This window comes from Haliaeetus albicilla, chromosome 19 (assembly GCF_947461875.1).
Source record: "Haliaeetus albicilla chromosome 19, bHalAlb1.1, whole genome shotgun sequence".
NCBI classification, from domain to species: domain Eukaryota; kingdom Metazoa; phylum Chordata; class Aves; order Accipitriformes; family Accipitridae; genus Haliaeetus; species Haliaeetus albicilla.
The window spans coordinates 565,921-589,968 of NC_091501.1; the positions used below are offsets into that span (position 1 = coordinate 565,921).

Consider the following 24,048-nt stretch of genomic DNA (forward strand, 5'->3'; position numbering starts at 1 on the left):
CCTGTTCCCTTCCTTAGGACACAGAAACCCCCAGAGCTTACCAGGTAGCTCAGTCCAGAACCCCTGACCCTAGATGCGGGGGGGGGCACTGCAGTAATAACAGCAAATGTGAAGACCCCCGCCCCAGACTCCCCGGTCCTTCGTTAGGGCTCTAAAGCAGACGATTTAACGAAAGAGCTGAAGCAGGGGAGCTGTTCAAGACCTGTCTGTTAAGGCATTGTTGGAGGGGCCTTCGGAGGCATGGGGGTACGGATGATGGGTTGGCGGAGGGGTCCTCCATGGCCGTGCCGGCCTGCCATGCCGCATCCGTGCGGCCGCTGCTCGGGGAGGGCGGCGCGGCCGCCATCGCCTCCTCGGCACAGTCCCGCCTCCCGCTCGCAGAGGCCGGGTTGGTGGCGGGGATGGCGGCAGCGGCGGCACGGGGTCGGGTGCTGTGCCTCTTCGATGTGGACGGGACCCTGACGCCAGCGAGGCAGGTAGCGAGGCACAGGGGTCGTTGAGCGCGGGCGGGGGGGGGGAGACCGAGGTCAGCATGGCGGAGCTCGTCCCGCCGGCTGCGGCCTCACCCGCCGCTTCCCCTCCAGAAAATCGAGCCAGAGGTGGACGCGTTCCTGCGAGAGCTGCGTGAGAGGGTGCACATCGGCGTGGTGGGTGGCTCCGACTACGCCAAGATAGCCGAGCAGCTGGGGGACGGGGACGAAGGTGAGATGTGGACGACAAGGTCTCCTGGGGGGTCACCCGTGTCCTAAATCCGACCCCGAGCCAGCCCGTGGGGTGGTTGGCCATGCCCAGGCGGGAGCCGCCGCTCGGCTCCTTCTCCCTCTGGGGCGAGCAGGCAGGGATGCTCTGACCCACGCCGCCGGCTCCGGTGTCGGGTTTGTATGAGCTTCATCTGGGCCCTGACAGCTTCCCCCCCTCCCTGCTCCAGGAGCCCCTTGCGGATTTTGCCTCCCTGCTGCTCCACGGTGGGGTCTCCGGGGGGTTCCTCATCGTGTTCAAAGGGGGACATGGGGTAGAGGAGGGAGCGGGAGGGCGAGGGGCAGCCCCCGCTCCCTCCACCGTGTTTCTCTTCTCTGGCATGGATGCCAAGTGCGGCTGGGCTCTGAGCTCTGCCTCCTGCCTCGTTAGCGGAGGGAGGCCGAGAAATTCCCGGCTGAGGCTGATTGCTGAGTCGGCAGTGCTGCGTGTCCGGGTTGCAGGAGGGTCTGGAGTTAGATAACCAGTAACTGCATCGCCACAGCACCCTGGCAGTGGGGAGGGGAGGAGAGCGAGCAGAGTAACGCGCACGTGGTTGAAAGCCTGACATTTCGGAGCCCTTATCTTCGTCCTGCCACTGATTCAGCCTGTGACCTTGGTCAGGTTGTTTCCCCCTGCATGCGTCAGCTCCCCACCTGTGAGCAGAAGATAATCTCCTTGCCCACTTTGTGGGGAGCGAGGAGGGTCGGTGGCCCTTTGCAGAGCACGGGAGACGTGGAAAGTGCGATACTAAGGAACTGGGAGGTGGCTCGCTCAGTCCTGAGCCCAGTCCTTTTGGCCCCTTTTCCCAGGCACTACTCATGTTTCCTCTTTTGTTTCCTCCCCCCTCAGTCATCGATAAGTTTGACTACGTCTTCGCAGAGAACGGCACAGTGCAATACAAGAACGGGCAGCTGGTCTCCAAGCAGGTAGGTCCAGCTCCCTTGCAGCCACGGCCCCGCTTCCCCATCCCCGTGCAGCCCCTGTGCCCTGCGTGCGGTGGGGAGCAGCGCCTGGCCCCGGGCAGATGGGCAGCCTCCTCTCATCTCCCCAAGAACTAGGTCTGAATGTCCCACTCCTCCCAGTCATGTTCTTGGGTGGGCTTCCAGGGAGGTCTAGCTTCTTCCTCACTCCACCTTTTCCTCCCACAGGCCATTCAGGACCACTTGGGGGAAGAGCTGCTGCAGGATCTCATCAACTTCTGTCTCAACTACATGGCGCTGCTGAAGCTGCCCAAGAAACGGTAATGGCTCAAGCCTGTGCAAATGGCAGTCATATCACTGATTTCGAGGGAGCTCTGGGCTCCAGAGTCCTCCTAAGAACAGCTGTGCTACTGAGCTTGTCTTGCTCCAGGTTTTGCCTTAGCATCTAGAGGCCTTGTGTAGGATCACTGTCCCACCAAGCTGGGCACTGTGGGCAAATAACGGAGGAGGGTCTTTGTTCTGGAGAGTCTGCACAATTTTTTAGCATGATGCCTGCTCTTTTGGCCCTCGGGTTTTCTTCCCTGGGAAGCAGGGTAGAGCCACTGCATGCGTCTCATTTAGGACAATGGTACCAGCTCGTTACTGGTCAGGGCATCGGGCAGCATTGGCCATATGAGTTTCCAAACAGACGAACAATGGCTCTTAAGATGGGAGGTCCAGCGCCTGAGCACAGTTTCACACTGTTTCTAACCCTGTGTCACTTGGCCCCACTGGTAACAGGAATGTCCCTGCTCTGCCCTGTGCCATGCGTTCCTGCCTGCTTCCACCCAGGAGATTCGCAAGCCACGGGGCGAGTTGGGTTGGTACACCTCCTCTGAAGGAAGACTAGGCCACTGCCAGGAAAGAAGAGGGTCATTTTCCATTGGATCGGCTCGCCCTGTTATCACAGAAAGGAGAGGAAACAGATGGCAAGAAGGTGGAAGGGGAGAGAAAGCGGACCTCTTTCAGAGGCAGCCCGCAGTTAAAGCAGCCCAGGTGCAGTGTCAAACCACCCCTCAGACCATGGTTTCACAAATGCTTGAAGGCAGTGTGAGCCAGCAGAACTGTTGAAAGCAGCGGCTCTGCCCTGCCCTTGCCCCAGCTGGTTTGCTCCTGCTCTCCCCTTGTGCTTGTACAGTGAACCAGAGTGGGCGAGCTGTCTGGTTGAAATTAAGCTGGTAGAAGTTGCTAAACTGTGATCCAGATTAGTTGCCTGATGTGAGTCACCATGTGGCAATACAAGGACCGGTGAGAGGGGCCAGGGTGGCTCCTTGCGACAGGACTGCCAGCTGAATGTGTCCCTGAAAACGTGGGCTGGGACCCAGAACCCTCGAGGCTGCTTGGTTGCCTCATTGCTGTCTGGTTGCCCAACAGCCTGGCAAAGTTTCAGGTCCCAAGTGCCTCTGTGGATTTAGGCTTATGGGATTTCTAGCAAAGCAAGGACTTTAACCCACATCTCCCGAGTCTTGGCCTGGGACATAAGTCACCAAACCCTGCGTGCTGCAGAGACACTGCTCCCAGGCTGCAGGCATGGCTGCCCCTGTGTCTGTTCCCCATGATGTTCTTCACTGTGTTAAGAGGCAGGAGGTGGAGAGTTTTTCCCCCAGACTCAGAGTGGTAAGCACTTCATCACAGAGGAACAGCGGGCAGGGGTGGGAGGGACATCAGAGGAGTAATGAGCTCCTCAGCTGGAGAGGGAAGGGGATCTCCCTGCTCCAGCTAGGTTTCCATGAGAGTTTCAATCTATTTCCAAACTGGCAGTGCTGCCATCCCCTGTTGTTTCTGCCCCACCAGTGCTGGTAGCTGTGTGACCCCTCGGTGAGCTATTCCAAGGTGATATGCAAACAGAAGTGGCTGGGTTTATAGCAAAGAGAAAAGAAGGGAGCAGTTTTCTGCCGTCTTAGTGCTTCGAACCAGCCCACCAAGGAAGCGGCAGAGTAGTGATCCCAGTGCAAAGTGAGGCTGGCACGCAGGAGCTGGGTCCTGTCCCTGCAAGCTTAGGTAAGAGTTGCAAGGGTGCAGGGGACAAATGGGAGATACAAAGGCCCTGCGGGTCCTACCTGCTTTGTGTCCCACAAGGAGGTCCTGATTGCTCATCAGCCTGCCGCCAGACATCAGCAGTGAGTTACACTGACCTGTTCCATCCCGCTGCCCCAAGGTACTGCCAGCTTCACCCAATCCAGCCAACGTTTCTTAAAAGCCTCCAGGGGTGGAGATGCCACAGTCTCGTCAGGCAGTTGGTCTAGTCCAGGCAATAGCTGTCCTTGCAGTTATTACAACATTAAAAAATGTTTCCTATCATCTCACCTAAGCTCAATGCTTCCAGCCTGTCCCCAGGGCACACAGGAACTGTTTATTCCTCTTGTCTTACAGTCTCTTCTTATAAAACTGAGAGCCCCTTGGAGACCTTAAGCAGAGTTGTTGATGCCTGGTCTCTGGCTGGCATGAAGCACCCATGAATGGGCATGGCTTCTCTCCTGCTTGTCCCTGCAGAGACTGCGTGCCTTACTCAGCAGCCATTCCCCTGGAAAGGTCTGTTTTTCTCTCCCTGCCCCAGTAACCTTGTGCCCTTGCCCACCCACAGAGGAACCTTCATTGAGTTTCGCAACGGGATGCTGAACATCTCCCCCATCGGACGGAGCTGCACCCCAGAGGAGCGAATCGAGTTCTCTGAGCTGGACAAGGTACACGGGCCAGACTTGGACTCGCCCTCCCCCTTGCTGGTTTTACACCACCACAGGTCTCGGGTCTTACCTGCTTCCCCCCTTCCCAAGGAGGGGAACCGGGCCAATGCATGCAGTGAGGTGGAGACAGGACTGGGGGTCAGAGAACCCAAGGACAGACATAGATGATTGTAAGAATTTGACTTCATTGGGGACCACCGATGCAATGGGACGGCCAGCAGGATTCCTTGTGGGGTAGAGCCCCTGGGAGTAGGGCACTGACTTAACAGGGTGTCTCCTCGTTTACAATAACCAAAGACAGAATTGCACTGAAAACCTCACAGAGACCTAAACTTCTCAGGCTGTGCCATCCCTCCAGGCTGGCCCAGCAGCAGTCTTCTCTCTCCTGCTCCCCCAGCCCCAACAGAGCTGGAACTAATGGGCTTTCCAGCCCAGGAGGGCCACAGCGGGCAGATCTCTGGAGCCCTTGGCCCATGGCCCAGCCAGTTTCTGCCTGGGTGGGGGACTCTTGGGGTCAAGAGACTTTTCAAAACTTTGCAAGACTTTTTAAGCAAAGCTGGAGACTTTGGGTTATGAACTGGGCTTCTGGGAAATTGAAGCACTGCATTTCATTGCCAAGGAAGGGCTGGCATCTGCTCTTCCCAGGAGCCTCCTGCAGCTGCCCTGATCTGGTGGCTTTTTGCAGAGACACTGGGCAGGACTGGTGAAAGCTGGCTAAATGACGTTACGCTGGGGGCAGGTGGGAAGGGGGAATGCAATAAGCCAGAGTTGCCCAGCAAACAGCTATATGGTGGCTTTTGGTAGACTGTCAAGACCTAATCACTCAAACCCTCTTTCCTTCCCTTTCCTCCTTTTCCTCTGCAGAAAGAGCGGATCCGGGAGAAGTTTGTGGCAGCCTTGCAGAGGGAGTTTGCTGGCAAAGGCCTGCGTTTCTCTCGAGGTGAGCGAAGGGGGCTTCCCTGGCTTGGCCCTGGCCTCTTTATCATGTTTCCCATAAAATACGGGGAAGGGGAGTGGGAATCCTGGCTGTTCCTTCCAGGGGCCTGGAGACCCCAGTAAGAACACGAGGAGCTTCTGTTCCTGAAGAGCCACTGCAGGGGTGTCACTTTGGCATTCATGGCAGGGTGACAGCGGAGAATAAACCAAGCTGCAGATCTGCCTCCCTGGGAATCAGCCAGACAGGCGGGTTTCTGTCCCGTGATGTTATCCCTGCCTTAATTCCAGTTAGCTCTGCAGAGCCCACCCCTGCCCAGGGTGTCTGTCCTGGCTCACAGGTAGCAGCAAGGTGGCCAGCAGAGCTGCAGGCACACGCAGTCCTCTCTGGGAACGCCACAGCGTAAGGGAGACAGGAGCCTCACGCGTGTCTTAGCCCTGGGGTTTTGTTGGGAGGGTTGGCTCCAAGGGGAACGTCTTTCTTCCTGGAGGAAGAGCTGCCGAGAGGCAGGGAGCTTGCAGCTCCATGCCATGGCCTTCTGCAGGGCCACTTCATGGGGTGGAGGTAGGCTCTTGCAGCCAGCTTAACAAAGGCAAGGAACCAAAGGAGGGTCTAGAGTAATCCCGGGGGTTTGGAACCCAGGGTTTGGACGGGGAGGAAAATAAGGGTGTGTAAGTGGTGGGGCTGAAGCGGAGCGGTGGGTATGTGTGAGATAAGAAGGTGCCACGGGGCAGCCTAGCCAGAGGGTTGAGGGGGTGACGAGGGTGGGAGGCAGCTGGTGACACCCCGCTCTTGCCCCCAGTGTGGGCCAGTACCGAGGGTCTGGCCCTCTGGTCCTCCACGGGTTTTCCTCCCGAGAGCCTCCCCTTGCCTTCAGTGTCCTGCCAGGGGCATCTCGTGCTGCCCGCAGCACTGACACACACCGTTTGTCACAGCAGAGAAAGACAAGGTCCCCGCCGCCGTGTCCCCACAGGCACAGGGGACGAGAGCAGAACAATGGGCCTTTCTCCTCTGACTTTGGGAAGCCGCCATGAAGAGCCCAGGCCTGTTGTGTAAAAGCATGAAGACAAGGGGAGCTGCGGGCCCCCCCCCAACTCCTCCACAAAGAAAACACGGGGTGTCTGAGGTCAGGCATCCAAAAACAGGGACACGCGGAAATGGGGCTCTTCTGCCAAGCTGGCTCCGTGTGCCTTGTCCCAGGCTGTGGAGGACGCAAGCCCCAGAGGTGGTAGGAGACCTCCCTGCAGCCCCCCAGACCCACACTCTGCCTAGGCGAGGGACAGCGCTGGCTGTCCTCCATGCCACCTCTTCTCCCTTTGATTTTTTGCCCTCTCCAGCTGGCATCAAGAGCCCCTTCTTGCTGCCCAGCTCTCTTTAAAAGGCCAGAATGCAGTGAAATGCAGCGTTTTTCACAGGTAAATGGCTTTGGATATAAAAACCAGGAAGGATTTTAATGAGGTCAGCCAAGTTTAGCTCCTGCTCTGCTGTGAGACCAGGGGCATCCCCATCCCTGAGCTCCTAGGGCACTTGCTCCCGTCCGTATCCCAGTGCCCTGCCCGGGGCATCCTCTCCGGTAGTGAATCCTCTGCCCCGAGCTGGACACACAGGCTCCATCCCCAGCTCCTCGGGCTCCAAGGAGGGTTGGTTTGGGATCTCCAAACCAACGGGGACACCTCAACCAGCCAGGGAGGAAAGGAGCACAGCATCAGGACACGCACGTTTGAACAGCCTGGGGGATCGGTGCCTCTCCTGCAGCTGGGACCGTCCCCTGAGGGTACCTGTCTACTCAACCCCTTCCTAAGAGAGCTTCGGTTATGATTTATGAAGAAGGAGAGGGTGAAACTCAAGATTGCTGGTGGCGCAGTAAATTGCCTGGAGAAGCAGGGGGCCCCCTTGAAACCAAGAAGAGCAGAGACCTGATCTGGCAGGGAGAGGCACATCCCAGCTCAAATCCCCATTCCTCCGGGCTCTGAGCGAGACCCAAACATACGCGTGCCCTAAGTTGCTGGCTTTGTTTTGGGAGGAGTGTGTCACCTGTGTCCGTGATGGGACAAGGGACTGGCTCTGCAGCCTGTGCACGCAGCAGGGCAGCTCGAGAGGATGGGAAGGTGCTGCTTCCATGCACCCCCAAAAGGCAGCACAGTGCTGGGGTAAACTCTGCCTGGTCTAAGAGCAATGGCTAGGAAGTTTGTTAACCCTTGGTGGCTGTGGGTGTCCATGTGCATGCATATGCACGCTCTCTGGGAAAGCTCCCTTACCTCAGTACGTTTGCCCCGTCTGCCTTGGTGTCCCTCCAGATGCTGGTAACCTGCACTTGACTCTTGTGGTGAGAGGTGACAGGCCAGCATCATGCCCTGATTATGTCAACGGGTTTGTGGTACCTCCATGGCAAGATCCTGGGTCCTTGATCAGAGTGCAGAGCCTGCTCGGGGCCCCTGAGCTGTGCAGTGCTCTGAGTTTGCTTTCCATATGCAGGGTGCTGGGAGCCCCTGGTCCCCTCAGGGTTAAGGAGTGTTGGAGCAGTGGTTGTGGAAGGGCCAGCAATGTCCACGCAGGAGCCTAGGAGACAGAGTGGGGCCAGTCTCTGAGGGCTTTGTCCCCTCTTGGGACACATAACGTGCTGATGCTATCTGCAAGGCGTGACTCCAAATCTCCCTCGACAGATGCATCTCTTGGGACCTCCCGCCCCAGCATCCCCCCCCTGCAGCCCTCTGGTTCCCACTTGCCTGCCTGCCTGCAGTCAGGGGAGCCCTGCTGATGTCACGCCAGCCCTGCTGATGTCACTCCAGCCTGTTGTCATAGGAACAGCATATGCCACTATCCTAGCCACATGCCTGAGAGGCACACCAAGGCAGAGCTGGTGCCCGGCTGCTGTTTGGGGTGGGGGCTCCCCACAGATACCCAGCCCCTCTCCCCTCCTCCTGCCCATCCCAGGGTGGGGGAAAACCCGGCTCCCACGAACGTTGTCCAATGCCCTCCCTTCTGCTGGCAGGTGGCATGATCAGCTTTGATGTCTTCCCGGAAGGCTGGGACAAGCGCTACTGCCTCAACGTGCTCGATGACGAGAGATTTGACGCCATCCACTTCTTTGGAAACGAGACGACCCCTGTGAGTATGCCCCGCTTGCCCTACACACGGCTGCTTTCCCTCCTTCGGGCTGGCAAGCCTGCATGGAGCCGCTCCATCACAGGACCTGTGGCCTGAGTCCCACCGGTGGCCAACAGACCTCCAGCAGCACGAGGGGGAAAGATGCTCGCGCGGGTTTGCATGGGGCTTGTGGTGGTGGCAGGCCCACTGGGTGGCAGGGATATCGCCTTGAATTCACTGGGCTGGGGAGCAGGTCCACCTCGGCATCACCTTCCTCCCCCTGGCAGCCTCGGGATGGGGGGCAGCCGCTCCTGCGGCTCGGAGGACCCAAAACACGAGCCCCCCAGCTCTTAGGAGAAGGCTTTTCAACAGCAGGAACAGCTTCATCTTCCCTTTGGCATGGTGGAGGGTGATGCTTCCTTGCTGCTCTTTCCAGAGCTCTGCCCCCCTAAACGTGCCCACCCCACCTTTTGCTAGCCCCCCTCACAGGCAGGGCACGGGGCAATGCCAGGCTCCTGGACAAGCTTTGCTGGTCTAGGACCTTCCCCTTCCTTTCTACACTCCTCCACAGGCACTGAAGAGGGGAAGCAAGAGGGAGGGAGCAGGGCTCCCAGCCCAGCCTCTTCTGCCTCCCTGGGCCAGCAAAGCCCTGACAGCCCCTTCCCAGCAGGTCCCTGCCTGCCCAGCCACTGGCTCCCACCCCAGCTCCTCACAGGACGGAGCAAAACGTGGATTCAGGGATGAGGATGCTCTGGCGAGACCCTGCTAATGCCTTCCCTATTTTCTATTCCCCCTGCAGGGAGGGAACGATTATGAAATCTATGACGATCCCCGCACGGTGGGACACAGCGTCCAGTCGCCCCAGGACACGGTCCAGCGATGCCGTGAAATCTTCTTTCCAGAGAGAGCAAACGAATGCTGACTGCCAGGTCCCCACAGCCCTGCCCCGACCCCACCTTCTCCCCCCACCAGGAAAAGCACCTTCATTTGAGGAATCTGCTCAGGGTAGGCTGAAAAAAAAACACTTTCCAGAGCTGGTTGGGATGTAACGCGTGAGTGCGGGCGGGTGTGCAGGAGGCGGCCTTCGCTGAGCAGCCCTTCGGCATTCCCCCTCTACGGCTGGGGCTCATGGGACCAGACCCTCCTCACCTCCAGCAAAACTTCTCTCTTGACAGTTGGGGCCGTGGTGGGCAGCGATGCAGATGCTTTCATGGTCAGAAAGTGTTTGAAAAGGCCAGTCACAAGAGTGTGTGTGTGTCCATCCCATGCTCCCTCCCCTCTTTTCTATTTCGCTCCGTTTCTCTTAACACTTCTGCATGAGGGAACATGCATCTCACCTTTCTCTCCCCCTTGCGCCTTGGCTGGGGAGGATGGGGCTGTTGAGGCCCCAGGCACTCTCACCAAGAGCTGCTCTGAAGCAAGAGGCTGGGAAGGCTGTTTGCTGCAAGCCCGTGGTAGGAAGGGGTAGCTGCGACCCTGTCTCATTGCAGTGTTGTGCATCCTAATGGAGAGAATCACCATGTCCCTCACCTTGATGCCATACCGTGCCAGTCCCTACAGGTGACCTGGGAATGACAGTTTTAAAATGACTCTGCTCCTGCTCTCAGCTTTGCTCAGGTGCATGAAGAAATTCATTCTCTCTTTAGCTTACAAAAAAAATGGCTACCATGGGTTTATTTTCCATGTTCTGCAGGAGTTGTCAAGTCAGACCTTGCCTGGCATGGCTGGAGGACCCTGGGTGCCTGGCGCGTGCAGAGCACCCTGCAGAGCTGTTGGGGGCAGAAGGCTTCCCAACAGTCTTCCCACCTGCATGTCCGTTAGGCATCACAGATGTGTCAGTGTAAAACCTTACCCAGGGCATTCATAACAGACCGAGTCCCCTTCCTTCCAAGTGCTCAGCTTTCCATCATGCTGCCAGAGACCTTTTCAGAGAGGGCCAACACAGGCCAGACCTGGTTTCTAGTGCCAGTGGTGGTACACACTCAACAGTGCCCTCCAAGCTTGCTTTGCCACCCCATCTCATCCCACATGCTTGGTTTACGTGGTCACCTTTAGGGACCAGAGTTCTCCAGTGCAGCTGGCACGTGTCCTCCTGCTCCTCTCTTCTCCTGGGTCTTCGTGGGTTGCAAAACCGCATCTCTCCTTTGGCCCTTGACCTCCTCCCTCATGTTGCCCCTTTATTCCTCGCCATTATGCTGGGGGAAGTGACCGCACCAGTGATGCTAGTCACAACTCGGTGCTCAAGAGGAGCTCAGGGATCCCCTCCAGGGAGATGTCCTGCTTAGAGCTCCCCAGGGCAGACACATCTGGTATCTGTGGACCTGGAGGGTGCCAGAGGTTCCTGCAAAAGCTCCCCACATTGCTCCCTGGGAGCCTTTCTCAGCACATCCCCGCTGCTATGGCACTGCCCCATCTCTTGGACTTGTTTTCTCTCCTCTTTTTCTCCTGTTCCTACTCTCCTCACCATTGCTCTTCATCTCCCACCTAGCAGCTGGACTGCAGAGAGAAGTTTCTCAGCTGGCTATTGCCACTTAACCACGGGGCCAAGCTACTCAGGCAAGATACGTTGGTGCTTTTAGACCCCGGGCAGGGCTCCCACGATGCCATGGGCAGAGTCCTGAGCGGACCTTGGCACTGCTGCCTGGGGCAGGAGCAGGGGTGCTGCATGACCAGTGCTGGCAGGGTGCTGTCTTCTCCACCTGACTGCACCTCTTAACTCTACAGTACATCAGGTCTGTAATGCATTGTATTCACATGAGCGCAGCAGTCTGCCCAGCATCCAGAAATCCTCAACAAATGCACAAATTCCTCTTTCTACCCAGAGAAAATTTCTGCGTGGGAGAAGAGGACCTGTTGGGGAAGCCTGGATGCAGGGTACCCTTTTCACAGGCCACTGGTTTTGGCCCTCCACTGCAACCTTCATGGCAGAATCGCGTGTTTTGTGGTTCCTCCTTCTCTGTTTCACTGTGGATCAGGTTACGTGCAGGTTTTGGGGGTTTATTTTTCCTGTAGGTCTATTCAAAGTCAGCAGGCTTTCTAGAGAGCTTGGTGGTGGGTGAAGAGCAGGGCCTGGCACAAGGCACTGCGGTGGCCTTGGGGCTGAGATGCCTTGAATATTTGAAGGGGAGGGCAGGCTCTGTCCAAGGCTGCTCCTGATGGCAGCACATCCCATGCTCAGGCTGGGGGGGAGCTGCAGGGCGAGCAGGGCAGAGGCAGGGATGACCTTCAAGACACCAGCCATCACATTCTCCGCTCAGGAGCTCATGTGTGCATGGGTGAGATCAAGTTCAAGAACCTTCCCCGTTCTTGTCTCTGTCTTACACCAAGCTCAGGCTAGCTGAGGGCACCTCCTGCCAGGAGACTCTGTCCTGCTGGAAGGATGAGGAGGAGGATGGCACCAGAAGCAGCCCCAGGCTCTCAGAGCCACAGAATGGTTGAGGTTGAAGGGACCTCAGGAGGTGACCTGGTCCCCCTTCCCTGCTCAAGCAGGGCCACCGAGAGCCCCGGCTGCCTGCCCTGTTTTTGCGGGCAGGGATGAGGCACGGCGCTGGGGTGGGAGCCCTACACCTAGGGAAGGGTGCACGCCTGTTCCCCAGACCCTTTTGCCATGATGCTCCTCTCCCGGTGGGTGCCCACGGGGTTCGTGGGGGTTTCTCCCCGCGTGTGTGTGAGTGAGCAGATGTGGCGAGCCCCATGTTGGGGACCGTCGTGCCATATGGCTCTGTACCTGTGCAAGATGGGCAGCTCCTGCCTGGCTGATACCAAGTGTTAAATAAGAAATATATTTAAATACATATATATATATATATGTATATTTAAAAAAAATAAAATCAATCATATTAAAGCTACAACACGCAGTGGTTGGAGGCAGTGCTTTGTGCCAGGCTCTGCTGGAATGAAACGGCAGGCAGATGCACTTTGAAATCCACACAGCAGCGGGCAACCAGCCCCGGTCCCGGTCACCCCTCCTGGTGGGCAGCAGCCTCCTGTCCCAGGCTCAGGGTCTGCTCCCCGAGCAAGGCTGGAGCACCCCGGCACATGCTGTGTGGAGGTGCGTGAGTCCATCCTGCCGTCTGGATAAATCCCTGGGTGCTCCAGGTCCTCTACGCGGGAGAGCCACCAGTGTCCCCACCGCAACACACGCACGCAGGAGAAAGAGCCGGGACGTGCAGGGGAAAGTCACTTTTAATGGTTTATTGCCAATGTTACAAAGGTCGACACATGGTCAGACAGGCGGGAACTACACCGGAGTTGTAAAAACACCAACAAGTCTAGGGTTTCAGTTTATTTCCAAAAAAAAAAAAAAGAGAGAGAAAAAGAAAAAAAAGAATCAAACAAAGTTTCCCTTGGCCAAGCTGACTGCGTGTCCCAGGGATGCTTGGGGCCTGAGCTGATGTCGCCACAGCCCCTGGGTGAGCTGGGCTTTGGGTTGGCAGTGAGATGGGCTGCAGGGTCCTGGGGCGGTCCCCACACCAGCCTGGGCTGGGGCAGCGCGCGGTGGTCCTCCCGAATCCACAGGGCCTCAGCTGTCCTGTGTGGCACCAGTCTCACCCCCTCCCTCTCCCCTGTCCCCACCGCAACGGTGGCAGCAAGAAAGGTGGAAAACGGCCCTCTCCATCAGTGCCGAGGACCGGCAGTGCTGGCAGTTCCCACCGAGTGGGTGCCTGGGGAGTCAGCCGTCGTCACCCGCCCCGCTCTGGGGGCTGTTTGCCCTGCTTTGAAATAAACCCCTTAAGATGCCGATAGTCTCCGGAGCGTTGGTGCAGGCACCATTTCCCTGGGGTCAGTTCAGGACCAGCTGGGTGCACGCCGCTCCTGTCCCACCACCCTCTGCCCTGTCCCTCCCCACAGGAGCCCACCTGGCCAGGGTATGGCGGAGAAGACCAAAAACTAAGTTTGTGCTTTTATACAAGACCCTGCCTATACCGAGGGGCTGGGGAGGAGGTGGATGCAATCACCCCATGGCTGAGGCTACCCAAACCCCTCAGCCCCTCGCCCCCCCAGCAAGCTACAGACGTGCACACACACATGCGTGTGCACGTGGGAAGGGGGGTCTCCAGGGGGCTGGGGGAGCAAGGGGAGGAGGAGGAGAAGGCGGCCATCGCCCCAAACCACGTCAGCACCGAGCCAAGAAAAGCGCATAACCAGCCCGGCGGCAGCGGGGAGCACCGAGGTGCCAAGCACACCCCTGCCCCACGCCCGGGCACAGCCCCCCGACTCCAGCGCCCTGCCAGCAGCTGTTTGCCCCTTAAAACTATATTTTTTCTTTCCGTAAGCCACTCGCCTTCCTGTGGCACCGCTGACCTGAGATCTTTTGATGGAGGGACGTGGCTCAGGCGGGTGCTGTGAGCTGCCAGCGATGGGGACGGGTCTCAGCTGCCCGGTCCCCGCACAGTGATATGCCGCCCCACGCCACCCCATTTCCCCCCAGCCCCACCGCATGCCCTGCGGCTGCCGTGCTGCAGGCAGCGGGACCAAGTGGGGTGCCTGTCTCACCAGAGCGGGGTTCAGGAGGACAAGCTGAGCCCCTCCAGCTTCCCCCCGGCCCCCTCCTGCTCTCAGCACCTTCTTCAGCCCAGGGCAGCCGGGGGGGCCGGGGGGCAGGACTGGTTCCCCTGGTCCCCATGGCCTCGGGGACAAGGAAGGGGACATGGGGCTTGGCACTGCCCCCGGAGCTGGGGGGTGGCAGGGGAGGGGTCTGCTTCCCCCATCCCCCTCGACAGACACTTACAAACACATACAGAGAAAGGAAACCGTAACCTTATAAAAGACACTGAACGCAAACGCCTGCATGTTGGGGGGCAGCCCCAGCCCCAACGCCGCCTCAGCTCCCCCCGTGAGCAGCCGGGCAGGCTTGCTCCGTGGGGCCGAGTGGCCGGCGGCCCCCCCAGGCGCCTAGGAGCCGATGATCTGGCCGGACCACGTCTCGTGCTTCGTGTGGGGTGCCAGGTTGGTGAGGACCACCTCCACTGCTTGGAACTTCTGGTTCTTGGGAGGGATGGGGCAGACCTTGTACGTCACCTCGTCCCCCTCCACTGGGACGTACTCCCCCTCGATGCTGCAGGAGAGGAGAGGAGAGGTGGTGGGGCTGGGGGCCAAGAGCCGGACACCCACCCTGGACCACCCAGCACCAAGGAAGGCACCTGGCCCACCAGCCATGCCTTGGGAAAGAAAATCCACCAGCGATGCGGGGGTAGAGGACAGGCAGAGCCCCATCCCCACCCAAAGGAGACATCCCCAACCCAGCCCAAAGGTCCCCAGCCCCACGCTGATGGCCCAGCTCCCCCAGGGTGTCCCGGCACTGCGCGACCCCCGGACTTACTCAGACACATGGACAAAAATGTCCTCTGTGCCGTTCTCGGGGGTGATGAACCCGTGGCCCTGGGAGCGAGAGAACTGCTTGCAGACACCCTTGAAGATGGGGCCAGCGGAGGCACGCGCTGTCCTGTGGGAGGAAAGGGACGGAGATATCTCACCGGCGGCACGGGGGAGAGGTTTGCTATGAAAACGTGGCGTTCCCTGGGAGAACGCACGGCGCCCACCCGCAGTACCCCAGGCAGGTGGGTGCGGTGATGCCGGGTGCTGTGATGGTGACATGCACTGGGCGTAAAGGATTCTGCAGGCACCGCTGGTGACCACGGTCCCTGCTCGGCTCAGCCGGACAGTCCCAAGCCCGCTCGCCATGTGCCGGGTACTTACGCCGAGTAGGTCCTGGTCCTCTTGGTGGGGAGGGGGCTTGGCAGGTCCCGCAGCAGGAGGTTGCCCCGTTCCCAGATGCGGCTGCCCTCCCGCTGGAAGGGGAAGGTGGGCCACACCGGTGACTTGGGGGAGTGCAGGGGTGGCACCGCCGGTGGGGCGCTGGGGTCTGACGACATGGTGGGGTCGGCGGGCTCCTCCGTTTTGGGGACGGGCAGGCAGGCGGCAGGAGAAAGGGCACCCGGGTGCGTGGGTCCGCTGTCTGTGACCTGAGGAGCAAAGCAGGGGGTGGTTACAGACCCCCCCCGGGGGGGCTTTTGGTGGGGACAAGTTGCTGTCAGGAATTGCTCCCTCTGTTCCCGGCCCCACATCTGTGGGGCAGGCAGCATGCCACCAGCCTTCGGTACTGGGCACCAGTCCCCAGCACTGGGAATCACCCTGGGAAGCCCATCCTGGCTTGGAGCAAGCCGGGATGTTCCAGCAAATCAATCCCATGGGAAGGAAAGAGCCTGGTTTGTGGCTTTGTCTTTCATTTTCCAGGATAATCCCAATATATTAGAGATGAAGTCGCTAAAAAGCACACCCTGGGAGAAGAAGCAGCTGAGTGTGGGCTGCCACGGGCAGGGACCATTTTGGGAAGGATGCCCACGCAGTGCCAGCACGCCCAGGCCCCCAGCCCTGGCCTCTGAGCTCTCTCCCCAGCCCAAGATTTCTGCTAAAAGGGTGAAGGACAAAGGCTGACACAAAAGGTAGGTCAAAGTCAGGGGTCTCAGGTCTCCCCACCGCTGGAGATTGCCTCAGTGCTATGGGATTTAGGACCCAACCCCAGCCCCAGCCAGCGCCTCGCTGCCTGCCCTGGGCTCATCCCTATGAGAGGCTATTTCGGGGCCGCCGGCAGCACACGTGCCCCTCAGGCACCTCAGATGATGAGCCACGACACAAACACAACCTCCTGCCACTGCAGTCATTGGGCTCCCGTTTTGGTTGGCGTCATGCCGATTGCAAGGAGTTAAAGCCCCAAGGGGCAGAAACCCCCAACCTGTGACGTGGCCTGACATCTGAAGAGCAGGAGCCAGAGCAAGCGTGGGCACGGGTGTCCTCACCGAACCACCCCAAGCATGAAATTGCAGGGGGGGTTGTGTATTTTTAAGCCTCCCGGCGAGATGCTCCAGTGCATGATCAGCACTGCGGCCGCTTGCCCAGAAAGCCTTTGCTCTGCTGATTTCTCTTGCTGTCAGTTGCTGCATCTGATGTTGGGTGCCTCTGTCTCGGGGTGCCCCGTGCCAGCGGCTGCCTGGGGGCACTGCTCTTTGGGGGTGCCGGGTGGGGGCTCACCCATCTCCATCACCCCTCAGGCTTGGGGGTTCCCCCACCACCTGGAGCGGAGGACCCCGCCATCCCATGGCGTTACCGTCCCCTTCCCCGCCACCCCCTCCAGTCCCTTCCGCCCCACTGGGGTGTGCGGAGTCTTTTGGGATGACACCTGCACACACCGGGAAACCCAGAGAATATTTAATTTGGTTTCTGACTCATCTGCAGCCCCTTGAGATGCAGAGGCCGTGGGGAGATGTGCAAAAGGGGGTCACCTCCGCTCTGAAATTAGCAGGCACCAAGGACATGGGAAAAGGTTTCTAGAGCAGCTGAAGTTTCGGGGAATCCTGTTCCCCTCGCCCACCTCCACTTGCTTCCCCTGCCAGGGGGTCTGCCTGCCACCGGGTCCCGACTGCTGCCAGTCCGGCTCTGGAGCCCATCCACGCCTCAGCTGGTGTCCTGGCAGCTGCCCCCTCGCAGCCCTGCAGAGCTTCACCCCAAGGTACAGGCGGCAGAGGCCACCCTGACGTCCCACCTGTCCTGGTTTCAGCTGGGATAGAGTTGTCTTCCTAGTAGTGATTTTATTAGTGTTATCATTATCATTATTAGTTTCTTCTTTTCTGTTCTATTAAACCATTCTTATCTCAACACACAAGTTTTACTTCTTTTCCCGATTTTCTCCCCCATCCCACTGGGTGGGGGGGAGGAGTGAGTGAGCGGCTGTGTGGTGCTTAGTTGCTGGCTGGGGTTAAACCACGACACCACTCCAAGGCAGAAGCCACCGCTTTCCTCCTTCCCTCCGAGAGGACTTCCAGCCACAGCCGCAAACCCCTCCAAAACATCTTTCCCCTCACAGGCTTCCCATCTGCTCCCGCACCAACCCCTTCATGCACTTCAGAGGCTTTTCCCTGCCACGAAGCGCCTGCCGCCTTCTCCGCAGCCCATCCCGCTCCGGGGCTGCTCGGCTCCCGGCCCGCTGGGCTCAGCATCTCCTTCTCCCATACCCGAGGAGCTGGGGGAGGCTCAGGGAGCACCCGAGCGAGACACCCAAAAGCCGGGGCGGCCACCGAGCTGCCTCACTGCTCCCATCTGTGCAATGGGAGCCCTGCCTGCGCTGGCGAGCAGCCTGGCCGCTTTTGGGCAGCAAAAAGCGATGCGGTCCCCGAGCGTCGCTGCAGGATCCATTGCCTTCCCAGAAGGTGTCAGGGCTGGATGAGTGCGACAGTTTGGAGGAAGGGGCCCTCGGTTCTCTGCCACATCATGGAGCCGCCGCTATGAAAATGGCTTCACCGTGGCGCGCCTCCTCTGTGCCCGCTTTCGCTGATGAGGCCTTTCGGTTCCCCCACCAGATTAGGGACAATGGAGGGTATTTAACCTGAATAACGATGCTTGGAGCAAACTATTAGTATGCTGAGGGGGTTGGTTGGCGCCAGGAGAAAGAGCTTCCTCTGGCGGGTCCACAAGGGGTTGAAAAAATGGAAGTTTCCCAGAGGCAAAAGAAAAATAAGAGGCAAAGGGGAAGGGGCATGCAAGAGGGGGAGCCTTGCAGGGACAAAACAGCGTGGGCTGATGAAGTGGCAACCTAGAGCGGGCTTGTCCCAGGTTCACCTGTAGGACCAGCCCAGGCTGGGATGCCCTGGAAGGCTCCCTGGTTTGGGGGACGAGGGGTGGTGGGGAGCAGGAGCATGCTGGGCATCACTGGGGGAGAGGAGGCAGACCACCCGCTCCTGAGGCCCAAAGGCACGACTGCCCACAGGCACTTTGGGGGGCTCCCGCTGGCCCACGGGGATGTGAGGGAGAGCCCTGGCATGGGGCAGCAGCTCACCAGGATGAGCATGGGGACAGGGCACAGCGAGGCTGCAAGATCCCCATCCTCGGGGGTGTGCAACCCCCCCCGGACACGTCCCTGAGCAGCCTGCTCTAACCGAGGCATTGCACCTAACTCCTGCTCAGAGTGGGGGGCTGGAGCAGAGACCCCCGTCCTGCAGCCATGCCAAGGCTGGCTCCCACGGCCAGCAGCGCTCTGCCTCTCTCCAGCACCTGGCTCGAGCAGCCCAAATTTGTGGGTCAGCCTTGGGGCCCGGCAGCTGAACGCCCGGGTTTGCCAGTGCCGGTGAAGCTGAGGCTGAGCAGGAGCTTTGGCACCACGGGGGGCTCCGGGGCAGTATCCTGCCTCGCACCTCATTTAAATCCCCGCAGCAAACAAAGGGATGGAGGAAATTAAACTCACGGCAAAGGTGGGCTGAGAGAAGCGGGGAGACCCAAGCATGTCCTCGCCGGTCTCTCCTCCCCTCCTAGCCCAGCCGGAGAGCATGGGAAGCCTCTCCTGTCCTCCTTCCCTCCCTGTGCTCCACCCCACCATCCTCTCCCCAGCCCCTTCCCCACGCTGCAGCCCCAGCAGGCGAAAAGGAGGGGGCACCTGGGGCATGGGAGGCATTTTCCCCCTCTCCTCCATCGCCAGCAGTCATGCTAACCTCCACCGGGGCCAAGAGCATCTCTCCCCACCCCGGGTCTCTCCCGGCCTGGCAGACACCACCCATCACACTGTATCCACGCCATGCACGTATACGGTGCAGGGACGAAATCCGGGTCACTTGAGAAGGCGAGCAGAGGCTGCAGCAGCCCGGCTCTGCCGCAGGGCACAGGAAGCCTTTCCAGCGTAACCCCCCTCCACTGCTGCCGCCGGACCCCCACCTTGCTCCTCCCTGTCTCCCCTCCGTGGCTTTGCTCCGAGGGTCCCTGGGGTGACAGTCCTCCAAGCCAAGGATGTGTGTAAGTGACACCGAGCCCAGCGCACCCTGGAAGGATGCTCTTCATTAAAAAACACCCCCCACCCCATCCGTCTTCCCCCCCTCCCCAAAGAAACCATTCGGAGTGAAAACCCAGAGCCCTCTGGTGACAGGGTTTCCTTCGGCAGCGGCAGCCAGCTTTGCTTTTATATTTTTCGGAGGGCAGGCTTCCCAGCGGAGCTGACAGTCGGGAGCACTCGCAGGTGAACGCAGGGAACCCAGGCCAATTAAGGCAGACAGGCAGTAGACACATCAGCTTTTATCTCGAGATCCAAGTACCCCATTCATCACCAGCGACTGAAAGGTCTGCGGTTTATCAAATAAAATCACTGTCTCTCTCCCTCTCTTTAAAGCCAAACACATTGACTTGCGTGCTGGCTGCGACCTTGTTTAACTAAACAGCCTTTCAAGGTCCCCCAGAAGGGGGGAAGGAGCCTTTTGAAGAGGCACCAGCTTCTGTCTGCCACTCCCCGTTCATTAGCGGCAGCGAAGAAAAACCCCTCACGCGTCCTCAGCCAGGTGGGGGAATACATATTTAATTGGCTTCATCACCCTCGGCGAGTCGGCCCTCCCGCGCGGCACTTCTTTGTGCTTCTTCCCATCCACCGGCACCCCCAGAGTGCCCAGGACGGACAGACGGATGACGGACGGAGCGGCGGCCGCTCTGCCGGCGGCTGTCACGCTCCGGCTCTGGACGTGACCCTTTGGCTGGCCCACCATCGCCTTTACGGGCCGTCTCCTTTCATGCCGCTGCGTCCCTTCGCAAGTCCCCGTCTCGGATGCTGTCTGCCGCCGCGCTTGGGTCTCCCGAGTGCCGCCGCTCCCCCCGAGCCAGCTGAGGAGCCGGAGGTTATTTTCCCTCTGCTGCCTTTTCCAGCGAGCTCCCGCACAGGCTTTTTCCCTGCCGCTCGCCATCACGGTTCTTTCCTCCACCCCAGTTTAGGAGTCAGCTTTACCTCCCCGCTCCTTCTGCCCCAGTGACAGAAAGGTCTCCGTACGTCAAAAAGACACCCCACCTCCGCAGCCGGCTGCCGGCAGCCATCGCCTCACCCCACGGAGCAGGGGAAGCGACGTTCTGGCCCGCTGCCATCCTCGGGGAGGCTGATGCCCCCCCAGACCCAGCCTGTCTAGACACAGGCTGAAACAGAGAAGAGCTACACCCCTCCAGACGCGGCAGCGTGTCCCCAGAGCTTGATGCAAAAACAAAAATCCCATTTTTCAGCTGCTTGGCACAGTCACGCGCCGAGGGACCCACCAACAATGCGGTGGCCAGCAGAGATCCCGAATCGGCATCTCCCGGGGGGGGGGGGGAGCTGCCGTGAAGGGCAAGAACCAGCTGGGGAACCGGGATGGGTCTGGGCAGGGGTTACCACAAGCAGGACCACCGCAGCGCTCGCCAGGCTGCATTTCTCCATCCTCCCTTCCTCGGAGGAGGCTCACAGCCTTGGCGTCTGGCAGGTTTTTATAAATGCTGTCTCTGTCCGATGCTAATGAAAGCCTTTCAGCACCCCCCCCTCCCTTTTTTGGTTACCAGATCATGCCACTAAGAGTTAAACACCAAGCAAAGCGATCTCCTTGCCTACCCTGCATGTTAAAAACCCGTTTGCTGAGACAAATTACCATAGGAAAAATAAACTAGGCGGTTTTTGGGGAATACACGCTGACAGTGTCCCCTCCCCAGCTAAGCCAATCACGCTCACAACTCCAAGGATCTTTGCTGAGATAGTCTCGCCTACGATACAGCCTGCTTAGCGCTAAAATATGAATGTCACCTTTATGGATTGATTATAAAAAGCTCCCTTAGTCAGTGCTGGGCTGCCCAATTCTCGGGGAGGCCATGGGGGAGAGCAAGCAGCCTGCCAGATGCAAAGGGGAAGCAAAGGGAGAAGCCATCATGGAGGCTTGATTTACCTTTTAAGCATATATGCATAATCATCACTCCTAGATACCCAGTTTGTGGGATTTGGTTGCTTTGTTTTGTTGTGGTGGGTTTTTTTTAATTAGAATAGTGTCTGTTCAAAGACCTGCGCAAGTGTCCTCATCTGTGTCCTTCCTTCCTCCTTTGTGGCTCTAACTTGCCGTCTGCAGGAATGAATAGTGCAGCCAGTCCCAGAGAAACCCCAATTCAAGCCCCCGGCATTATCAGCCCGCTTTAACAAGCCGGATTTTTTTACAAATCGCCTCCCCCTCACCCGGCGATCGGGGAGCTGGGTCCCAGCTGATCTCAGCCCTCCGTGGCAAAGCCCCGGCTATTTGCCCCCCCCCCAGCCAAAGCAGGCGTGCGACGACGACGACGCCACCCCCAGAGGAGTTATTGTTCCTGAGGCTGGCGGGGAATAACCAAACCGGAGGAGGCGAGTCACGCTTCACCCTCGCACCTCTCCGCCGCCAAAAGGCAAAAGCAGGTTTGAAAGATGAAAGGCGGTGCGCGAAGTTTTAACCTCCAGCTACAATAGCCCAGGCAAGCTGGGTGGATGGCCATTGTGCCTCCCCTTACCTCCTTAGCAGTGACGGGCTCCCTGGAGCTGCGCTCCGCAAAGCATCGGTGCTCGCCGAGGCCGAAGGCTCCTCCGCTACCTTGCGAGGAGCAGCGGTCTCGCCTGCAGCCCGGCTCTGGGGGGGCTTTCTCCGGCTGCCTGCCCGCTGGCTGCCTGCTGATGGATCTGCGGTATCTGATGTGTGTATGATGTGCGCCTCGCACACACACGCACACGCATCCGCACGCCTTCCCCTGACGTCAGGGCCAGGCCAGGGGGAGCGGGCAGGTGGGAGGGATCAGCTTGGTCATTTCTGAGCCAGGCTTAAAGGAGCAAGTCTGTACGGGGGGCTGGAGAGGCCGGGGGTCGGCCCCAGGGGGCTGCATCGCTCCGGTTACGCAAAGTGACATGCATCGGTGGCAGAGCCGGACGCGAAGGGGCAGCCCCACGGGCCGTGGGGACAGCGGGACGGGGGACGGGGTGGGAAAGCACCGGAGGGGGAGATGGTGCCATGAGGCCAGGTCTGGACCAGGAGGGGTCTCCCACGACGGGTCAAAACTCCCCCCTGTCGCCCCGAGTCCCACCGCTGCCACCGCTCTCCCTGCCTGCCCAAGCCTGCAGCCCCCCCAGCACCCACGGGTGCCGCGGTCACAAACCCACCCTGCTGCCCCACTCCCCGGCTCCGGGCTCACAGCCGTCACAAACCCAGGTGCTCTCTAAGGATGTAATTTCTAGCAGGGCACTATGCCAACCCCCCGACCCCAAAAGATGTTTCTTTTCTGTTTTCCCCTGCACTGGCGTGCTCAGGAGAGCCAGCTCCACAGGCAGAGGCAATGCCATAAATTGGCCCGAGACTTTCTCTCTTGGGGGTGCGGGCCGATGCAACGAGGACAGGAATCAATCGTTCGCTGCGTCCGCTGGGGAATAGGCCGAGGAGTAATGGGGTTTAAATTGCAAGGAGCAAGACTGATGCTAGACATCAGGAAATGCTTTCTAACAGAACAGACAGTTAATTACTCAAGTAGATTGCCTGGGGAAGCACCAGAATCTCCATCACTGGAGGTTTTTAAGAACAGGCTGGGTAGGCATCCTTTAGGGGGAATTTAGGTGATATCAGACTCATTTTGGAGCAGAAGGGTGGACCACACTGACACCTCACCACGCAGGCCCTGTGATCCTGCAATAAAATTTACAAGAAACCCAAACAAGCGTGGCACAGTGCGAGTGCTGCAGGGAGCCATCACAGGTGTCTTGTGACGCAGGGTGGATGTGGGTCGGTTTTGGTTTCTCAAACATGACTCTTGCCTTGACTCCTTTCTCTTCTAGGTGGCTGAACCCGATGACATGAACCGGATCTTTTCCATCGACAACCCCTGGGGCTGCAGGATGGCATACAAGTTGTGGGAAGCCATGAGGCATGGCACAGTCAGGAGACAGGGTCACGATTGCTCCACCTGGCTGTATCCATCCATCCAGGCAGCTGGGTGTTGATCCATGGCTGTCCCAGGGGCTTTGGCAGAGGGACCGGATCATAAGCAGTTGTGTCTCTCCTGTCAGTGAACTATAGTGCAGAAAAAGGCTCCGTAGACAGAAGAGACCAGCCCATGGCAAGACCACCAAGAAGCACTGAAACCCCAACTGCTGGTGGGTTCTGCCATTGCCCATCAACCTCTGCTTGTGGCTTTTCAAGCAGTTTTCCGTGGCAAAACAGGAGCCCCATCCACCCCCTACAGACACCACGAGGCTCATCTCCCCAGTGTACCCTTCAAAACCTTGCAAAAGAAGGGGAGGAGAAACCCAGCCAGCTCTCAGTCTCCTCTCCAAGTTTCTCCTGAGATGGCACATGCTCTCCTGGGGGACAGCTCTAGAGATCCAGACCAGGAGGGTCCTGAGCTGGCAACAGCTGGAGGCCAGAAGAGTGCTGGAGACATACAGTACAGGCATGCCCCTTCTTCCCCAGCCACTCATTTAACGTTTGTACATTGAATATCATAAATACCTGTACTTCCCCACCTGATTTGTGGTACACCAGGCTTAGCCGTGTGCCCAGCTGCACGTGTTAAACAATATAAACTGAACAGAGGAGATGAGCATCAGAACCTGACTCTCCCATGTAGTCACTAAAGGCTCTTGATGGCAAAGGCATGGGGAACTCAAAGTACATTTGATTGGAAGGTGGCTCTGGGCACGCACGGCAGCAGAGGAGGCAGAGAGTCTAAAGCATGCAAAAATGATAAAAGGAGAAGAGGGGAAGCTTTGATCAAACAGAGAGTGGGAGTGGGGGTGCCAGAGATGCCTGCAGAGACGGAAGCAAAGGCAGGAGTGTGGAGGACTTTGTACGTGACAAGATACATAATTCCTTTGGAGTCAATC

The 24,048-nt window shown here is 58.7% G+C and overlaps 2 protein-coding genes across 2 annotated transcripts; one reads left to right on the top strand and one right to left on the bottom strand.

Moving 5' to 3' along the window:
* The first annotated feature begins 263 nt into the window (after positions 1–263).
* PMM1 (phosphomannomutase 1) lies at positions 264–12,259 on the top strand. The gene is made up of 8 exons (XM_069807106.1): positions 264–476; positions 585–702; positions 1,588–1,664; positions 1,887–1,978; positions 4,282–4,381; positions 5,246–5,321; positions 8,308–8,423; positions 9,202–12,259. Exons 1-8 carry the CDS (start codon positions 279–281, stop codon positions 9,322–9,324), a joined length of 900 nt encoding a protein of 299 aa, XP_069663207.1. The 5' UTR covers positions 264–278; the 3' UTR covers positions 9,325–12,259.
* Positions 12,260–12,581: 322 nt separating this feature from the next.
* Positions 12,582–21,814, bottom strand: CSDC2 (cold shock domain containing C2). Its single transcript, XM_069807108.1, has 4 exons — positions 21,696–21,814; positions 15,102–15,367; positions 14,725–14,847; positions 12,582–14,460 (listed from the first exon to the last, which is right to left on the bottom strand). The coding sequence occupies exons 2-4, from the start codon at positions 15,275–15,277 to the stop codon at positions 14,298–14,300; spliced, it is 462 nt and encodes a 153-aa protein (XP_069663209.1). The 5' UTR covers positions 15,278–15,367; positions 21,696–21,814; the 3' UTR covers positions 12,582–14,297.
* Positions 21,815–24,048: the final 2,234 nt, after the last annotated feature.

Coding starts and splice junctions, on each gene's coding strand:
- PMM1 (XM_069807106.1), top strand. CDS start 279: ATGGCCGTGCCGGCCTGCCATGCCGCATCCGTGCGGCCGCTGCTCGGG. Junction 703..1,587: donor GCTGGGGGACGGGGACGAAG/GTGAGATGTGGA, acceptor CTCCCCCCTCAG/TCATCGATAAGTTTGACTAC. Junction 1,979..4,281: donor CTGAAGCTGCCCAAGAAACG/GTAATGGCTCAA, acceptor GCCCACCCACAG/AGGAACCTTCATTGAGTTTC.
- CSDC2 (XM_069807108.1), bottom strand. CDS start 15,277: ATGTCGTCAGACCCCAGCGCCCCACCGGCGGTGCCACCCCTGCACTCC. Junction 14,848..15,101: donor AGGACCAGGACCTACTCGGC/GTAAGTACCCGG, acceptor TTCCTCCCACAG/GACAGCGCGTGCCTCCGCTG. Junction 14,461..14,724: donor ATTTTTGTCCATGTGTCTGA/GTAAGTCCGGGG, acceptor CCTCTCCTGCAG/CATCGAGGGGGAGTACGTCC.